The sequence below is a fragment of the Antechinus flavipes genome, chromosome 4 (genome assembly GCF_016432865.1).
Source record: "Antechinus flavipes isolate AdamAnt ecotype Samford, QLD, Australia chromosome 4, AdamAnt_v2, whole genome shotgun sequence".
NCBI lineage: Eukaryota > Metazoa > Chordata > Mammalia > Dasyuromorphia > Dasyuridae > Antechinus > Antechinus flavipes.
Genome location: NC_067401.1, coordinates 348647631 through 348664382, shown reverse-complemented (window position 1 = coordinate 348664382; position 16752 = coordinate 348647631). Strand labels below are relative to the sequence as shown.

Below are 16752 nucleotides of genomic sequence, written 5' to 3'. Positions count from 1 at the left end.
TCTATAAAAGGGCCCTGGAAGGAAGAGGCATCTCAGATCATGAGAAAGATCTGAGGTCTACTTCATTGGAGGGGAGCACGGACCCTTTAATAAGGTGCCAATGGCTCAGAGCTCTGCCTCAGTCTGTTTTAATGTAGATAGGATAATTTTAATCCCCTATCCCAGGTAGTCTAAAGATTCTTAAATCCTTTTTCCTTGATCTTTTTTTTTTTTTCTAGGTCAGTTTTTCCAGTATGAAATACCTTACATTTTCTTTTTTCTTTTCTTTTTTTTTTTTGGATTTTTGATGTTATTTTACAGCAAACTTAATAAATTTTTGTTGACTGAATACTTGATGTGGATGACAGATACCACTATAGAAGAATCTATCTTTAAGGCAATATTTTGCCACTATTAAATAAAATGTTCTTTTATCATCAACAAACAATAAGCACGGAGAGATATTACATTATTTACATCTTTCAATCAATATGTAACGATAAAGATGTGCTCTACTTTGGAATATTTCTTATTCTTTGGAATGTCTGCTGACTATTCCTGACCAGTCTTTATCAAGGATGCATTGAGCATATATGTAGACAATTCTCATAAAAATATTACATAGATGGGAGAATAGCAGTTGTCAATATTTTGTCAGTTGTCTTTTTGTGGCATTAATAACATCTAAAATATTTTCCCCAAGTTTCTGACATAGTCCCCTTTTTTTTATATCTTGTAAAAAGATCCTTTCAACATTCTCATGACTCTAGAATGGAATTCCTGATGTTAATCTGGTCTAATCTGGCACTTTCTCCATCATTCTTCTTCTTAGTGAGAATAATTTTAGTTTTTATCATTCCTACAAATATATCTGAGCCTGTGGTATGGGGGCCAATTATACTGCACTTAATAAGTGGAAAAAATAACAAAAAACTTAAATTCATCTCCTCAGATTTGGTCTAGCAGTGTAGTCTCATTATCTTTTTGGATTCTGGCTGTCACCCAATATGTTAGCTTATAAAATGAAATTAGTTCACAGAAAAAAAAATAATCATGATGCTGAGATGTTTATAGAGAACAACGTAAAAACTAGCCTGGGTTCCTTCCTTTTTTCCTTATTTAAGAGGAATATTAAGAAATATTATAATATTAGAAAAAAAATTTTAAATAGTATTTTTAAATACTAAGAAAACTAATAAGACATATTTTATATTTGAATACATGTTCCAAAAAGATGACTACTCAATCTGTGCAGTTTTCTCCTTCATAACTTTTAAGAACAAGAAATGTATCAAATACACTAAAAGACAAAGGAAAAAAGAGTGGAATAGGAAAAAAATTCTCATTAGGAAACCTCACAAAGTTAAACAGGATTTTGAAAATGCAAATTCAAAGGAATAACCCTCCCCTCCAAAAAAAAAAAAATGTAACAAATATTCATCCACAGAAAATGAAACAACCAAGTAATGAATCACTATTTACATACTACAGGGACATAGCAAGACCAACATCCCTTAGAAATCCCACCAGCCTAGAGATAGTTCGAACAAACAAAAAGAGAAAAATTATGGTTTCTGATGTTCAAAAAGAAGTGTTCTAGAGGAAGGAAAGGATGTGGGGGGCACAGAAATGAAGTGCCTTTAAAAAAAAAAAGAAATCTGGGTTTTATAGGTGAAGGTTACTCAAACAATGAGGTAGAGGGTGGGAAAGAAGGCTCATGACTCATAGTCTTATTTATACTGGGCAAAGAAAAAAAAATATATATATGTATATATATATATACACCAGTTAAAGTACATTAAGGGAAGGAAAAATAATGTCTATATAAAATAAAAAGTAAACTTGACCTTTTTTTTTTTTTTTTTAAGAAGCATGAACAAGGGTCTGGACTGATAGACATTAGAAGTAAGGCTTTAGAGAGGAAATAGGGAGATAAAGATTATTATATGTGTTTCAAGCAAAACAAGTAATAGCAATTTCATTTTGATTTTTATCTTTAAAGTGAAAATTTAACAGAAATTAATCGAGAGAAAAATAATTCTATCCTTGAATATTAATAGAATAAATTAATACACACACACACACATACACACACACACACAACAAATTACAGAATGGATTAGAAAACAGTCCAATTATTTACTTTAGCCAATAAATAAATAATACAAGAAACACACCTAATAATAAAGGATCATACTTAAAGTGACCAATTGGAGCAAAATTTATTATCCTTCATCTGCATCTAAAAAAAAAGTAGCCATGCAATTTCAGATAAGGTTACAAAACAAAGTAACAAAGGTTACTCAAACAATGAGGTAGAGGGTGGGAAAGAAGGCTCATGACTCATAGTCTTATTTATACTGGGCAAAGAAAAAAAAAATATATATATATGTATGTATGTATATATATATATATATATATATATATATATATATATATATATATATATATATATATATATATATATATATATATATATATCAGTTAAAGTACACTAAGGGAAGGAAAAATAATGTCTATATAAAATAAAAAGTAGACTTGACCTTTTTTTTTTTTTTTTTTTTTTAAGAAGCATGAACAAGGGTCTGGACTGATAGACATTAGAAGTAAGGCTTTAGAGAGGAAATAGGGAGATAAAGATTATTATATGTGTTTCAAGCAAAACAAGTAATAGCAATTTCATTTTGATTTTTATCTTTAAAGTGAAAATTTAACAGAAATTAATCGAGAGAAAAATAATTCTATCCTTGAATATTAATAGAATAAATTAATACACACACACACACATACACACACACACACAACAAATTACAGAATGGATTAGAAAACAGTCCAATTATTTACTTTAGCCAATAAATAAATAATACAAGAAACACACCTAATAATAAAGGATCATACTTAAAGTGACCAATTGGAGCAAAATTTATTATCCTTCATCTGCATCTAAAAAAAAAGTAGCCATGCAATTTCAGATAAGGTTACAAAACAAAGATATACTATGTTGACAAAGAAATTAAATTGTGCTTAAAAACATCATAGATAAAACAAATCACAACTATCCTAGGTACTACAGATTCTCCCTAGGTCTTGTGGGCTTATTTAGGCTCCACGGCTTTAAAGATCATATACAGCCCTTGGTCACAAAAATCAAGGATTAGAATATAAATAACATCATAATGGAATACTCTTGAGATGATTATAAGGTCTACTTTTGGTACCAGAGGATCCTATAAACTTGCACTGAGAGCATCTGAAAGAATTTGGATTTCTGTGCCTATCAATACATATCTTTGCTAAATATTTTTATCTTTGTAGCTATCCAATAAAAGAAGGGTTTGTTTTGTTTTGTTTTGTTGCCTCACTGACTCAATCTCACAAAACATCTCTTTGCACTTACGACCAGATTGTGCCTGGTCCAAAACAATAACCTTATCCACTCTTTTTCACCACAAATTTCACCATATTCTGTCATATATCCTTCACAAGGAGTTAATCTAATATGTTGGGAGCCTTTCACTAGATTGAATATTTTAAATTATGCTATTCATTGTATTGGTGTGTATGTAAATATTACTATTAATTCATTCATCTAAGAGGAATAAAATAACATCCATATTACGTGTAGAAGTAATAAATGTCATAATTGTAATTAGTTAAAGGAAAAGCATATTCAACTGCAAAGACTTAAATACTAAGACAATAATTCTCCAAATTAATGATAAGATAAATTAAAATCACAACAACCCCGAGCTTCCACCTCACATTCAAAAATTTGGCAGAAAACTGGAAAAAAAAAAAGTGGAGATGGTTAATGTCTGAAGGTTGGAAAAAGATATTATGGCACACTAATTTCTTGGAGGTAAAATTGTGAATTAGTACAATTCTGGAAAATGATTTGGAATGATGCAATTGAAGTGGTTAAAATTCCATCCTTTGACCCAAAGATTCCACTACGGGGCTTATAGCCTAGTGAGGTCACTGACAAAAAGAAAGAGTCTGCAAACACCAGAATATTTATAGCAATACATTTCCAGTAAAGAATTGGAAACAAAAGTTAAAGGTTATCTCATTGAGGAATGGCTAAATAAATTATGGTACAAGAATGTAATGAAATGCTACTACACTGTTTAAGAAACAATAAATATGAATACATAAAAGCTTGGAAAGAACAAGAAACAAGAAAGAAGCAAGCAGAACCAATAAAACAATATTACATGATTATAACAATGCAAATGGAAAGAACTACCACAGCAAAATAATCAAAAATGAAGGCTGTGAAATTATGAAGAACAAGTTTGAAGCCAAAGAAGTCAAATCAAGTCAACAAGCATTGAGTAAGTACCTACTAAGTACCTATTTATGTACTAGTCACTCTCCTCCTAAATACTGAAAATACAAAAAAAAGGCAAAAAACCAATCTCTGATCTCAAGGAGGTCACAGTCTAATGGGAGAAACAACATGTAAACAATTATATATAAACAGGATATATACAGGATAAAGGGAATATAATCTTGGAGGAAAGGCAATAAGATTAAGGAACACTGAAAAAGGCTTCCTGAAGAAGATTTAACTGAAACTTAAAGGAAGCCAAGAATAAAGAGATAAGAAAGACATCCTCCCCCTCCCCTGGTATAAGTTGAGAAGGGGAGTACACAAATGTGGAACACTGCATATAAAGTCAAGACTTGTTTTTTTTCTGATATGCTGATTGGTTTAATTATTTTTCTTCCTCTATTTTTGAAAAAAAAAATTTGTTGGATAGGAGAGCCTTCTGGAAGGGAGAAAGGGAAAAATCTAATGCAAAAGCAAAATATCAATTAAAATCTGTATTTTAAAAAGAAAGTAATTGTACATTACGTCAACTCACCTTTATAAAAATAAACCAATGTAACAGAAAAATAAAGAAGAAGGAAATTGTGGCTCTGAATAAATATAACCAACTTTTATAGATTAGTGAACAGAAATATTAATAACCACACATATTTTTTCAGTCTCATATGAGAACTTTACCAAAATGATCTTGCGCTAATAACTAAAAAAATCAAGTTAATTGTGATATACATTCAGAGCTTTTTTTAAATTTTCTGCTTTGTATATGAAAATGGTCATTTTATTTTGTGTTTGTTATAAGTTCAGAATGAAAAAAATAATTGCAAGAAAGACCAGATATAGTAAATATACTATACATGTGATTTAAAAATCATGTGATTTTAAAAAAAGAACAGAAAGATGGAGTCAAAAGAATGCTATCTACATAATGAGAATAAAGAACAAATTACAGAAACAATGACTACATTACAAGAAAATTATCACTATAAGGAAAACATATCAAAATTTCTGGAATGAAGTCAAAATAGTCCCTAGAGAAAAACAGATTTCTCTGAACATTTATATTGCCAGGAAAATAAGAAGACAAATGAAATGAACATTCAAATTTTTAAAATTAAAAAAAACAACAAACTGATGATCACAAAGTAAATACAAAAGTTGAAAATTTGAAAGCCAAAGTAAGCTAAACAAAATTCAAAATGAGGAATAAACCTGAAATTTTTTTGGGAATAGGGTAGAGAATGGGGGAAAAACCAACAAAGCTGATAAATCAAAAGCTAATTTGAGCAAGGAAAAAAAACTGCCAAGCTAAAAAATAAGCATAGGGAATTAACAACAAATGGAAGAAAATAAATTATATTCATATATGAACTTCAACATATAATGCAACAATAATTGATATTTACATATTGCTTTAAAGTTTAAATGTGAAGTACTTTTATATTTTCACTACAATCCTATAAAATAGATACCAAGGAGGAAATTAAGGTTCAGAAAGATTAAATGACCTGCCCACTGCCACACAGAGTAAACATCAGGGGTAGTACTTGAACTCTAGCTCCATTCCTAAGACTTTATTTCACTAATTATTTCTTGTCTCCTCTTTAATTTTCTTTCTGTAAACTAATCATTCTACATACTACTGAATGTATTTTTCCACTTACACATTTGTAGTCACTGTATATCTTGTTTTTCTAGTTACTTTGTCATGTCACGTTATTTCACATACATCTTTCCGGGTACTTTCATGTTCCTCATTCTGCTTTCTCCCTGGGTTCTGATAACACCACTTTTATGGTCTCCTTTTTATCTTGCTGACCACCAATTCATCTTAAGTTTCATCTTTGTCTGGTTCTTCCCTATATGTGGACATATCAGAACTTTGTTCTAAGTCCTCTTCTCTCCCTTCAGCTTCAGTAATGTCATCAGCATCCATGAGTTTAATTATCATCTCTATGCAAATGAGTCCCAAATCTACAAACCCAGACCTCATTTCTCTTTTGATATCCCTTTCTATCCCCAATTCAACATAATAAAAACAATTCATTTTTTCCCTCTTGAATCCCCCACTCCTTTATTGTATTAAAGGCAACACTGTCCTTCTATTGCATCTAAAGCAGCCTTAGAGTTACCTTGAATTCTTTACTCTCTCACCTCTTAAGTAAAATTAGTTGCCAAATCTCATTGATTCTGCCTTTTTAATATCGCCACCCCACCCACACATGGATGGTAACTGCCCAAGTTTGGACCCTTGTCACATGTTCCCTGGACTATTGAAACCACCTTCTAATTGGACTCCTTGCTTTCCAGTTTCTTCTTTCTCTAAATTAATTCATTCTACAGCTGCTAGACTGATTCTACTTAAGTACAGGTCTAATACTAGCACTCCACTACTCAAGGAGTTTTAGAAGCTGTCTACTGACACTAGAATCAAATTCAAACTCCTATTTGACCTTGAAACTCCTCACTATATGTTTCAAGCCTATCTTACCAGGGTGTTTCAAACATTACTCTATCTCATACACATTAGGCTTGCCAAATTGGCTTACCCAATGTCCACTGCATCTAGAATGCTCTCCCTGGGGTGGGGGAAGGGAAAGAAAAATTGGAACACAAGATTTTGCAAGGGTTAATGTTGAAAAATTATACATGTATTTTTGTTTGGTTGGTTGTTGTTTTTTTGCTGAGGCAATTGGGGTTAAGTGACTTGTCCACAGTCACATAGTTAGGAAGTGTTAAGTGTCTGAAATCAGATTTGAACTCAGGTTCTCCTGACTTCAGGGTCAGTACTCTATCTACTGCACCACCTACCTGCCCCTCCATATATATGTTTTGAAAATAAAAAGCTTTAATAAAAAAAATTGAATGTCCTCCCTCTTCACTAAAATTCCAAGATCCCAGAAGGTTCAATTCAGGTATGTCTTCAAGAAGCCTTTTTTTCTGATTCTCCCAGCTATTAATTCCCTCCCACCCCGTCCCCCCTCAGTCTCTTTATATGTTTTAATATATTCTCTATTTTCTCACCTTTGAACATACTGTATTTCTCACACACACACACACACACACACACACACACACACACACACACACCCCTAAAGCAGAATTTTAAGATCTCTTAGAACAAACACTGTCTTGATTTTGTAATTTTATTCCCAGCACTTTACAGAGTTCCTGATATACAACAAAAGCTTAATAAATGCCTGTCGACAGATGAACTTAACAATTATTTTTTAGCATTCCATTATATGGATAGGTTGCAATTTATTTAGTTATTCCCCTGGATATGTAGACATTTCAGTTCTTCCTAGTTCTTTGCAATGACAAATTGTTGCTGCTGTTTGCACTTTGTTCTTGAAGAGGACCAATGACATCAGGAAGGTGATGTCTTTGACTTGCAAGTAAACTGGATTTAAGGAAGGCAGAGCTGTGCAAAGTCACCAGCCTCATTCTTTCCTCAGGAGTCACCTGGATCTAGTAGCAAGACACAGACCAGAATGACTGGAAATAGTCCCAGATGCCAGTGGGAAACCTTGGTACTTTTAAGCTAAGGTCTTTCCCAAGTCTCAGTTTGAGACAATATCCACTCAATGATTAAGGCTAAGTGTGCAATAACAAATAATGATGTTATAAAGATATTTGGCTAGATCACATTTTTTTATACTCTTGGTACTTTCATTATCTCCTACATCTCCAATTTCTCAAAGTCCAGTTTGTGAATATTCTTTTGAGACCTCTTAAGACTATAATAACCTTAAGATGACAGGAAAAGATAATGATAAATGTTGGAGAGTATGTGGAAAAAGTGGGACACTGATATATTGTTGGTGTAATTGTAAACTGATCCAACCATTCTGGAGAGTAATTTGGAACTATGCCCAAAGGGCAACCAATCTTTGCATATCCTTTGACCTAACAGTGTTTCTAATGGGAAACTAGAAAGGGACCCGTATATGCAAAAATGTTTGTGGCAGCCCTCTTTGTAGTGGCTAGAAACTGGAAACTGAGTGGATGCCCATCAGTTAGAGAATGGCTGTATAAGTTATGGTATATGAATGTTATGGAATATTATTTTTATATAAGAAATGATGAGCAGAATGGTTTCAGAAAATCCTGGAAAGACTTACATGAACTGATGCCAAGTGAAGTGAGTAGAACTAAGAGAAAATTGCACACAATTACAAGAAGATTAAATGATGACCAACTGTGATGGACTTGCCTTTTCTCAACAATGAGGTGATTAAAGATAAAGATAATACCAATAGACTTGTGATAGAAAGAGCCATCCATATCCAGAGAGAAGATTATGGAGACTGAATGCAGATCAAAGTATAGTATTCTCATCTTTTTTTGGTGGTATTTTTGCGTGTATTTGGAAAAATAAAAAGCTTGTTATAAGAAAAAAAAATTAAATTATGTGGAACAGCCTTAATAATAATGCAATAATAGCAGTTAACAGTAAATAATAGAATGAACTAGTTGACAGTTAAGGCTTTCATTGAATTTTCAATTTGGAAAGGGTCAGGTCACTCAATCAAACCCTTACCTTGAATGTGAATTCCAACCACAACATTCTCAACCTCTACCCACAGATTTCCAGGGAAATTACTATGTAATAAGGCAGTCCACTCTATTACTGGGCAACTCTAAATCGTAGGAAATTTTTGTCCTTAAGTCAGCTCAAACCTGCTTCTCTGTAACTTAATGCTCAACAGGGCTTCACTCTCCTTAATAGGGCCAAGAAAAACTAGTTTAATCCCTTAGCCAAAAGTTAATACAACAGAATCTTACCTGCAATTCCTATGAATACAGTCAAGCCAAAACAAATGAAGAACACCACAAAGACCAGAACGAAGTGGCGCTTCGATAGGGTGTACAATCGCATAGGTGCCAACCTAGAGAATGCAAAAGTTACTAAGTTAAGCTATAAATGGTATACATACAAGGAAATTATACATAAAGACAACAATAAAGACCAAGCACACTGAAACATACGAAGTGTTTTGTTATCAGCAAGAAGTAACAGTATAAAGGAATACAGTCAGTGAAATCTCAATAGAAAGAAGGATACAGAGTATCCCCAAAGAGTTCAGTTTTAACTAGTAATGCTTAAAACTGCACTAAAACTTTTTGGACACCCTGCTATATGAACTGACCCTTCTGCATGGAATTAATGTTATTATTTCTTTGGAATCACTAAATCAAATGTTCATTGTAAAACTTTCATACTACTTCAACTACTTCAGCTCAATAGAGCTGAAATGCCATACTTTATTATGATGCTCTTTGACAAAAAGAGCAAAATAAAAGCATCCCTCACTTGGACACCATATCTTGCAGTAAAAGGCTTTGGGTATTCCTAAAGCCACAATCTGCCTCCTAAGGGTGTGGGGAGGAAAGTGCTTCTTTAAGAAATCAATGTAAATTGCTATTATCATAAGCATCATAAACCATGATAATGCTTCCATGTAAATGCAACTAACTCCCACCACTTGAGAAAGTGCTCACAGTTTTACTGCTTGGTAAATACTAATTCATAATTTTACATTAGTATTCTCTGAAAAATTATTGTTGAATCCAATCATTTGGTCCAGTCCTTCACAATTTAGATTAGTTCTCTTCTATTTCCTCACCCAGAATGTTACATTCAAATCTTAGGAACTGTCCTCTACAGAGAGATAATTAAGCTGGGCAAGTGGGAGAGTAGGGGTGGACTGGACTCTTTAAAAGGCAGTTGCCTGGATGCTTCACTGGAGGAATTTTGAAGGTATGTCAAGTTTAAATAATGACATGTTTGCTGTGCATAAACTAGCCTAAATATCAGTGGATAAAGGGACTTTTTAAAAGGACAAAGATATTTAACAGCAAAAACCAATGCTTGGTAAGAATTCTAAAAAGTGAACATGAGGCTAGGAACCAACAAGTCCTTCACAATCACATTCTCACCCATTTGTTTACTTCCTATGGTCCAATCAAACTGGCTGACTTGCTACAGCTCTATATAGGACATTCCATCTCCTATCTGGCAGGCCTTTGCAGAGGTTATAAAAAATTCTGGCCTAATCTAAACCCCTGCTGCCTCTGCCTTTCAGAATCCTTATTTTCCTTCAAAATTTGAATCATGGACTACCTTTTACATGAAGTCCAGATTAATATTCTCCATGCCCCAGTAGTTTTGTCCTCAATCACCAATTTTCCAAAATAGTGACTTGGTATATATACTTTATTTATAGGTTGCATTAATGTACTGTTTTCTTCCTCTAGCCCTTTTCTCCTCTCCTTCCATCAATATAGCTCCTTTAGATTGTTTTTTTGTGTTACACATATGCTTAATGAATTTTCTCACTTCTGCTCTCAAGGAAACTAAAAATTAGAGTCCAGATGTTTCTAACTAGCTGTAGGAAAACCCCTGATTTGAGGGGCAAAAGGAAAAGAAAATAAAACAAAAACTAATAATAGATGAAATGGAAAATGGGAGGGAAAAAGAAAATATGAAGTAAAAATATGCAAGAATGGGAGTTATCGTTCTCTATGCATGAATGTTTCTGTATTAAGATAACTTGAATTAGGTTGTGAAAGAACTTGAAGGCACCAAGATTTTGAGGTCCTATATCCAAGCATAGGGTTTTTCCTCACCTACCACCTACCAACCCCACAATTCAAACAGATAGGGTTCATGAATATAAACCTCCACAAACACAAGTGCCTTGAGCCTTCTGGGTAGTACTAAACCTCAACTTGGCTAACAAGATAGTGGTTTTGAACAAATAAAGATACTCCTGCAGTATTTCTATAATCCAGGCCAATCAAGATTATACAGTTTACATGGTCTGGGGAAAAAAAAAAAAAAAAAAACTTGTAACAATATCTCTATTCTCAAATATTTTTTTAAAAGCATGAATTTCTTATGGAAAAACTTCTGCTTTTTTAAAAAATAAGTCTGATTTTGGAATCTAATAGGAGAGCAAACAGAAAATAAATCAGCAGAGAAAAGGCTAGCTTAATTAAGAGCAAATCCATTGGCTCTTTTCAACAACAACAAGGTGATTCAGGCCAATTCCAATAGTCTTGTGATAGAGAGAGCCATCTGTCTCCAAAGAGAGGATCTATTGGGTCTGAATATGGATCACAACACAGTATTTTCATATTTTGTTGTTTTTTGTTTGCTTATTTTTTCTTTCTCATTTCCCCCCTTTGGATATGATTTTTCTTGTGCAGCATGATAAATGTATAATTATGTTTTTAAAAATTGCTTATGTTTAACTTTAATTTGGAACACAAGATTTTCTAAGAATGAATGTTGAAAATTATCCTTGCATATATTTTGAAAAATAAAAAGCTATTATCATATTCTAAAAAGACCGAGTCCAGCCCCATATTCTCAAACTTCCTTCCCTTTCATTCCTACAGTACTATTAAAAATAAGTTGCCAGTAAGGTGTTTTGTTTTGGGGGGGAGGTTGTTTTGTTTTTGTGCCAGAGAAGTCTATAATCAATCAATAAACATTTATTTAGTGTTTACTCTGCCCTAAGTATAGCTAAGAAAAGAAACAAATAAACCCAGAATAATTTGTAAGGGCAGCTTTTGAATAAGAACTCTTTCACAAGCATGGGTTCACTGAGGTCCAAGGGATATAGGAACCTTTTAAAAATATTCTGTTAATAATAATCTTTTAATATTCTAATAGTCTATTTTTAAATATTCTAATATTCAATATGAATGTTTCCTTTGTAATCCCAGATATTTTATTTTGTGTATTTAAAATCATTACTCTGAAAAGGAGCCCATAGATTTCACCAGCCTGCCAAAGGAATCCATGACATAAAAAAAAAAAAAAAAAAAAAAAAGTTAAGAATGCATGCTTTAGCCCTAGTGATGCTAAGCTATAATAGCTCTCTTAATTGGAAGAAACTGATACTTCCAGGTACATTGTTTATCAATGGCTTCAAGGTTTCATTGGCAATCACTTATGTGTATATCCGTAAGTGTACGTCTGTATGTATATATACACATACATTAAGAGGCTTTTTACGAATGAAGGCAGTGACTCATTTCCAGATTTGTTTGAATAAACACTGAATAGTGCTTCATAATGACTAGGGTGTGCCCATTCTGACATTTTCCCTCACTAGAGCCCCAGGATTTAAGATTTAAAGCATAACCTCCTATGCTTTCTGCCCAGATTTCTATTGTACCCAATAAATAAATAAATCCATGTTGAAGAAGCTGAAAAGTAACAAAAATCTCTATATCCTCCCACCTACCAAATTAATATGCTTTTATCTTAGAGGAAAAATTTTTTAAACTCTCATGGTATAATTCCTTAGGAAAGGATCAGGCTGCCCAAGGTAAGCAAAGTCTGTAGATAAACATGACTAATGCCAACCTTCTGCTGGACTTTACTATTGGTGCCAATAGATTCTGACCTCCATGGGTGTTACCATGCCATTATTTTAAGTCCATGTGTCTCAAATATATGCTGAGACTCAAACTTTGATATCAGAAAACTACAAACATCGCTAGCTTGGGTGAAAATCAAAGGCAATTTAAGTGACTTGTTTTTAAGACTTCACACAAAATAGATAAAGGTACAAAATCTCACAGCATAAGATATTAGAATCCAGCTCCTTCATTTTACAGATGAAGAAGCTAAGGCTTTGAAATGACTTGCCTGATGTTAAACAGTAACAAAGCTGGGAACCAAAACCTGAAAGCCAAACATTAACTTTTTTCCTAAGAAAAGGCTGAGAAGCAGAAAGAGGTGTTTTCAGGTGAGTTCATAAATTGATAACTAGAAGGGACTTTAAAGGTCATCTAGTCCAAATGCCTCAATTTATAGGTGAGGAAACTGAGATCCAGAGAGATTAAATGACTTATCCCAGGGTCTCACAGGTAGTAAACAGATGAAATGTCAACCCAGGAATTCAAAATCTAGCACTCAATTCTACAGTACCACCTACAGATGGGCATAATCAAGTTGAAAGAAACTGAGATCACACAACTTCCAAGGCAAAAAGGAAAAGTTAGAATTCAGCCAACTCCCCAAGCCACCTCTAGGTGACTTTACCTTCCTCAAACATTAAGTCTATTTATTTTCTTGGGTGAAGAGTTTAACACTTATTTTCAATATTCTGCAAAAGGAAGAATTTACAACTTCTCATATTCAGGAAGCATGAGTACTTTCATTTTGAAAAAATCACACAGGTAAAGTATCTTTTAGGTGCACTCACGTTACACTATTCTCAGGATAACCTGCCGCTCTGGAACAGATACTGTACCGAGATTCTGAGGAACACCAAGAGTTCCCCAAGCAGAGGCTGAAAGCAATAGGAAGAAGAAAACTGAATGTGAAATGGAAACAATCACTTTTTACAGTATAGTTTAATTAAGGTTTAGAATAGAACTCCAGCATCTATAGATACATCCTCAGCACCAAAGTAAAAAGATATATTCACACAACAGAAATCAGCAAAGAAAATGACACAGTATATCACAACATACATTTCCAGGAAAGCCTATACAATATATTCCCTGTTAAGTTTCAAGGAAGCCAATCTTTGGTCTCCTTTGAAATTCTTGCAAAGCATGAATGAATGCCCAGGTCCATCTAAATCTGTACAAAAAAAGAGGCAGCATGAGTAGTACAGCAGAGTGAGTGCTGGCCTCTGAGCCAGGAGGACACGTATTCAAATCCCAAAGCTGACACAGAGTGAATTCAGGAACCAGACCAAGTCCCCTGACTTCTCAATTACTCTCCAAGCTATTTTCTAAGGATGTAGTTGCAGATTAGTTGCTGACCTGAATTAGTGGAGGGGAATTCCTTCACCGGGAATTCTCAGAACCTATGAAATCTCAAGTTGGGAGAAAAAACAAAAACAAAGAAAATTGAGAAAAGAGGAAAAACAAAACAATATTAGGTTTAAAAAATAACCTTTCTATTTTGAAATATTAAGGTTGTTGGGGCTAAGTTGTCCACAGGATTAAATTGGCTGAAGAACTTGACTAAAGTATCTGACCAAGAAAGATAAAGCAAACTCTTCCCCTAAGCACTACCTTTATCGCAACCAAATCTAAGCTCTAATTCTTGTGGTTAGTGGGGAGGACTTTGAACAGGCTGTAATAATTATATCAGCTAGCATTACCTGTACTCTATTGTTCTCAGCATCTTACACTCCTAATCTGAAAGGATTACAAAGGAAAAAAAGTCTGAAATCTCAACATCATTCCTTTGTTTAGAACGGCAATAGGTTTAAACTGCTCCCTATCCCCACCCTCACACATTGCTTTAACGAAAAGTGTTCTTTTAAAATCTAAAATTTTTTTTAAAAGAGCAGGAAGAACTAGAAGTATTTTCACCAGCACTATCCTAACTGCTGTGAGATGTGTGCCTCTGTCCTACTATTGTAGGTCTGTGCTTTCTCCAGTGCATCTAATTCACTTACTGCACTGAGCTAGGATACTTCATCTATTTCTCCTGGAACTCTACAAGTCAAGCTACTTGTATACCAATGCCCAAGCACATCCTGATAACCAACAAAACCTCTGTTCTGAAACTGGCAAAGTGCCTCATGGCTTGGGGTCACAGGACCTATGATCTCATAGTAGGTATTTCCTCCAAGGAGACAAGTCAAGATCTATTTAATGCTTGAATCTATTTAATTTAACAAGCATTCCTTTTTAAACTACCTTCTCAAACACTGGGATTACAATGACAAAAAAAAAAAATGAATAAATTTTATACATCTTCCTTCCCTCAGGAGCCTAGTGCCTCTCCAATACATATTATTTATTCTACCTGTACTTTTTACACCCTCAGTATCATATTCTTTACATTTTATTACCCTGGCCTCTAATACTCTCCTCTTCCTATATATCTATCCTTCCACCTATCCCTTAAGACCCAATTTAAGCCCCATCAATCCATGAAGTCTTTCCTAATCATTTCATTCATCAAGATACTCTCTTTTGATTGTCTATAGTACTTACTAGTAGTACTCCCACAGTCAATAGCAGTTTTCCAGTATTCTGTCCTATTTTTGTGAATATGCTTATTCAGAAGGGTTTTTAATTAGGTGCAAAAAATATACTTTAGACCTTAAGTTTTAGGCTTTTCCATAGCACCTAAAAGAGTAAGTCATGGGAGGCAACTGTTCTACAAACATTGGCTAGCTCATACATCTGAGGTGTGCTGGATCCAGCTCATATTGGCTCAAGAGAGTTAACTGTCATATTTTTAGTATAAAAATTTACATGTTGGAAATTGGCAAATGCTACACATCAGGACTTGGTTTGTTGATTTTCTGGGCTTAAAGAGAGCATCAGAGAGAATGTTAATAATGCATATAAAAACTTTGAAGTGTGTCATGCTTTTTTCAGAGAGCCAATTGTTAAATATTTACCACTAGTCCTGGATACAATATGTAATACAGGAGACTGCAAACTCTTTCAGATGGAGGTCTTACAATCACAGGTTAGAACTGAAGGGAACCTGAAGAAATTATATAGTTTAATTTTCTTATTTCACAGATGAGAAGAATAAGACCTGGACAGGTGAGGCAAGTGCTAAGTAGAAGCACAGGGATTGGAAAAGAGTTTCTTTCTCCAAATCAGTGATACTAACTAACCACTTAAATACAGAATGCTTATCATGTGCCAGCATCCAAATTTCTGGCTCCCAATCCAGTATCAAATATTCCAAATACCCCAGGCTTTATGTATAAAGAATACCTTCTCTTAGCAATAATAACTCACATTTATAATAGAGTTTTAAAGTTTACAAAGTGTCTCCTCATAACACTGAACTACGGATAGTACAAGTATGATTAGCCTCATTTCAGGGAAGAGAAAACTGAAGTTGAGAGATATAATGAGGACTTGCCCAAAGGTCATACAGATAAATGATATGGGTAAGAAATCATATTTAAAGTTTGGCACTCACTTAACAAGATGGAAGAATATGCATACAACAGGGAAGACAAATGGATTTAATTCTGCCATTTCATCCCCAACAGCCCATATTCTGTCTTCATCTTGAAACCATGTCTGGGAGCATGTGAAGACTGAAGGGTCCCTAAGCAATTTTCTTGGAAAGGAATTAAGAAACAGCATCTCCCAGGAAGCCAGGAAAGGAGGCTGAAGAGGATGTGAATATCCTCTGAGACCTCAAATAGAATAGCAAATGAGGAAAGACAGAATTAAGTATAAAGTAGCTAGGTGGCAAATATGAGCGCTGGGCTTGGAGTCTGGAAAACTTAAATTCAAATTTAGTCTATACTTATGTGACCCTGGGTAATTCAATTAACTTCTCTTCACCTCAGTTTCTTCAAAATAATTTGGGAGCAATGATATTGTTGAGGTGAGGATCAAATGAGATAGCAATTGTAAAGTTTTTAAGCATGGGATAGTTCGTAAAAAGAACTATATAAAAGTTAGCTATAATAATAATT

At 33.8% G+C, this 16752-nt stretch overlaps 1 protein-coding gene across 3 annotated transcripts in view; it reads right to left on the bottom strand.

Moving 5' to 3' along the window:
* TMEM181 (transmembrane protein 181) overlaps nucleotides 1-16752 on the bottom strand; it is a 112112-nt gene that overhangs the window by 60050 nt on the left and 35310 nt on the right. For 2 of the 3 annotated variants that reach the window (XM_051998013.1, XM_051998016.1), the window contains exon 2: nucleotides 9098-9201. In XM_051998013.1, the coding sequence (XP_051853973.1) occupies nucleotides 9098-9201 (104 nt within the window). Of the gene's footprint in view, nucleotides 1-9097; nucleotides 9202-13536; nucleotides 13624-16752 lie in introns of all 3 variants that reach the window. The other variant, XM_051998014.1, reaches the window with a different exon arrangement.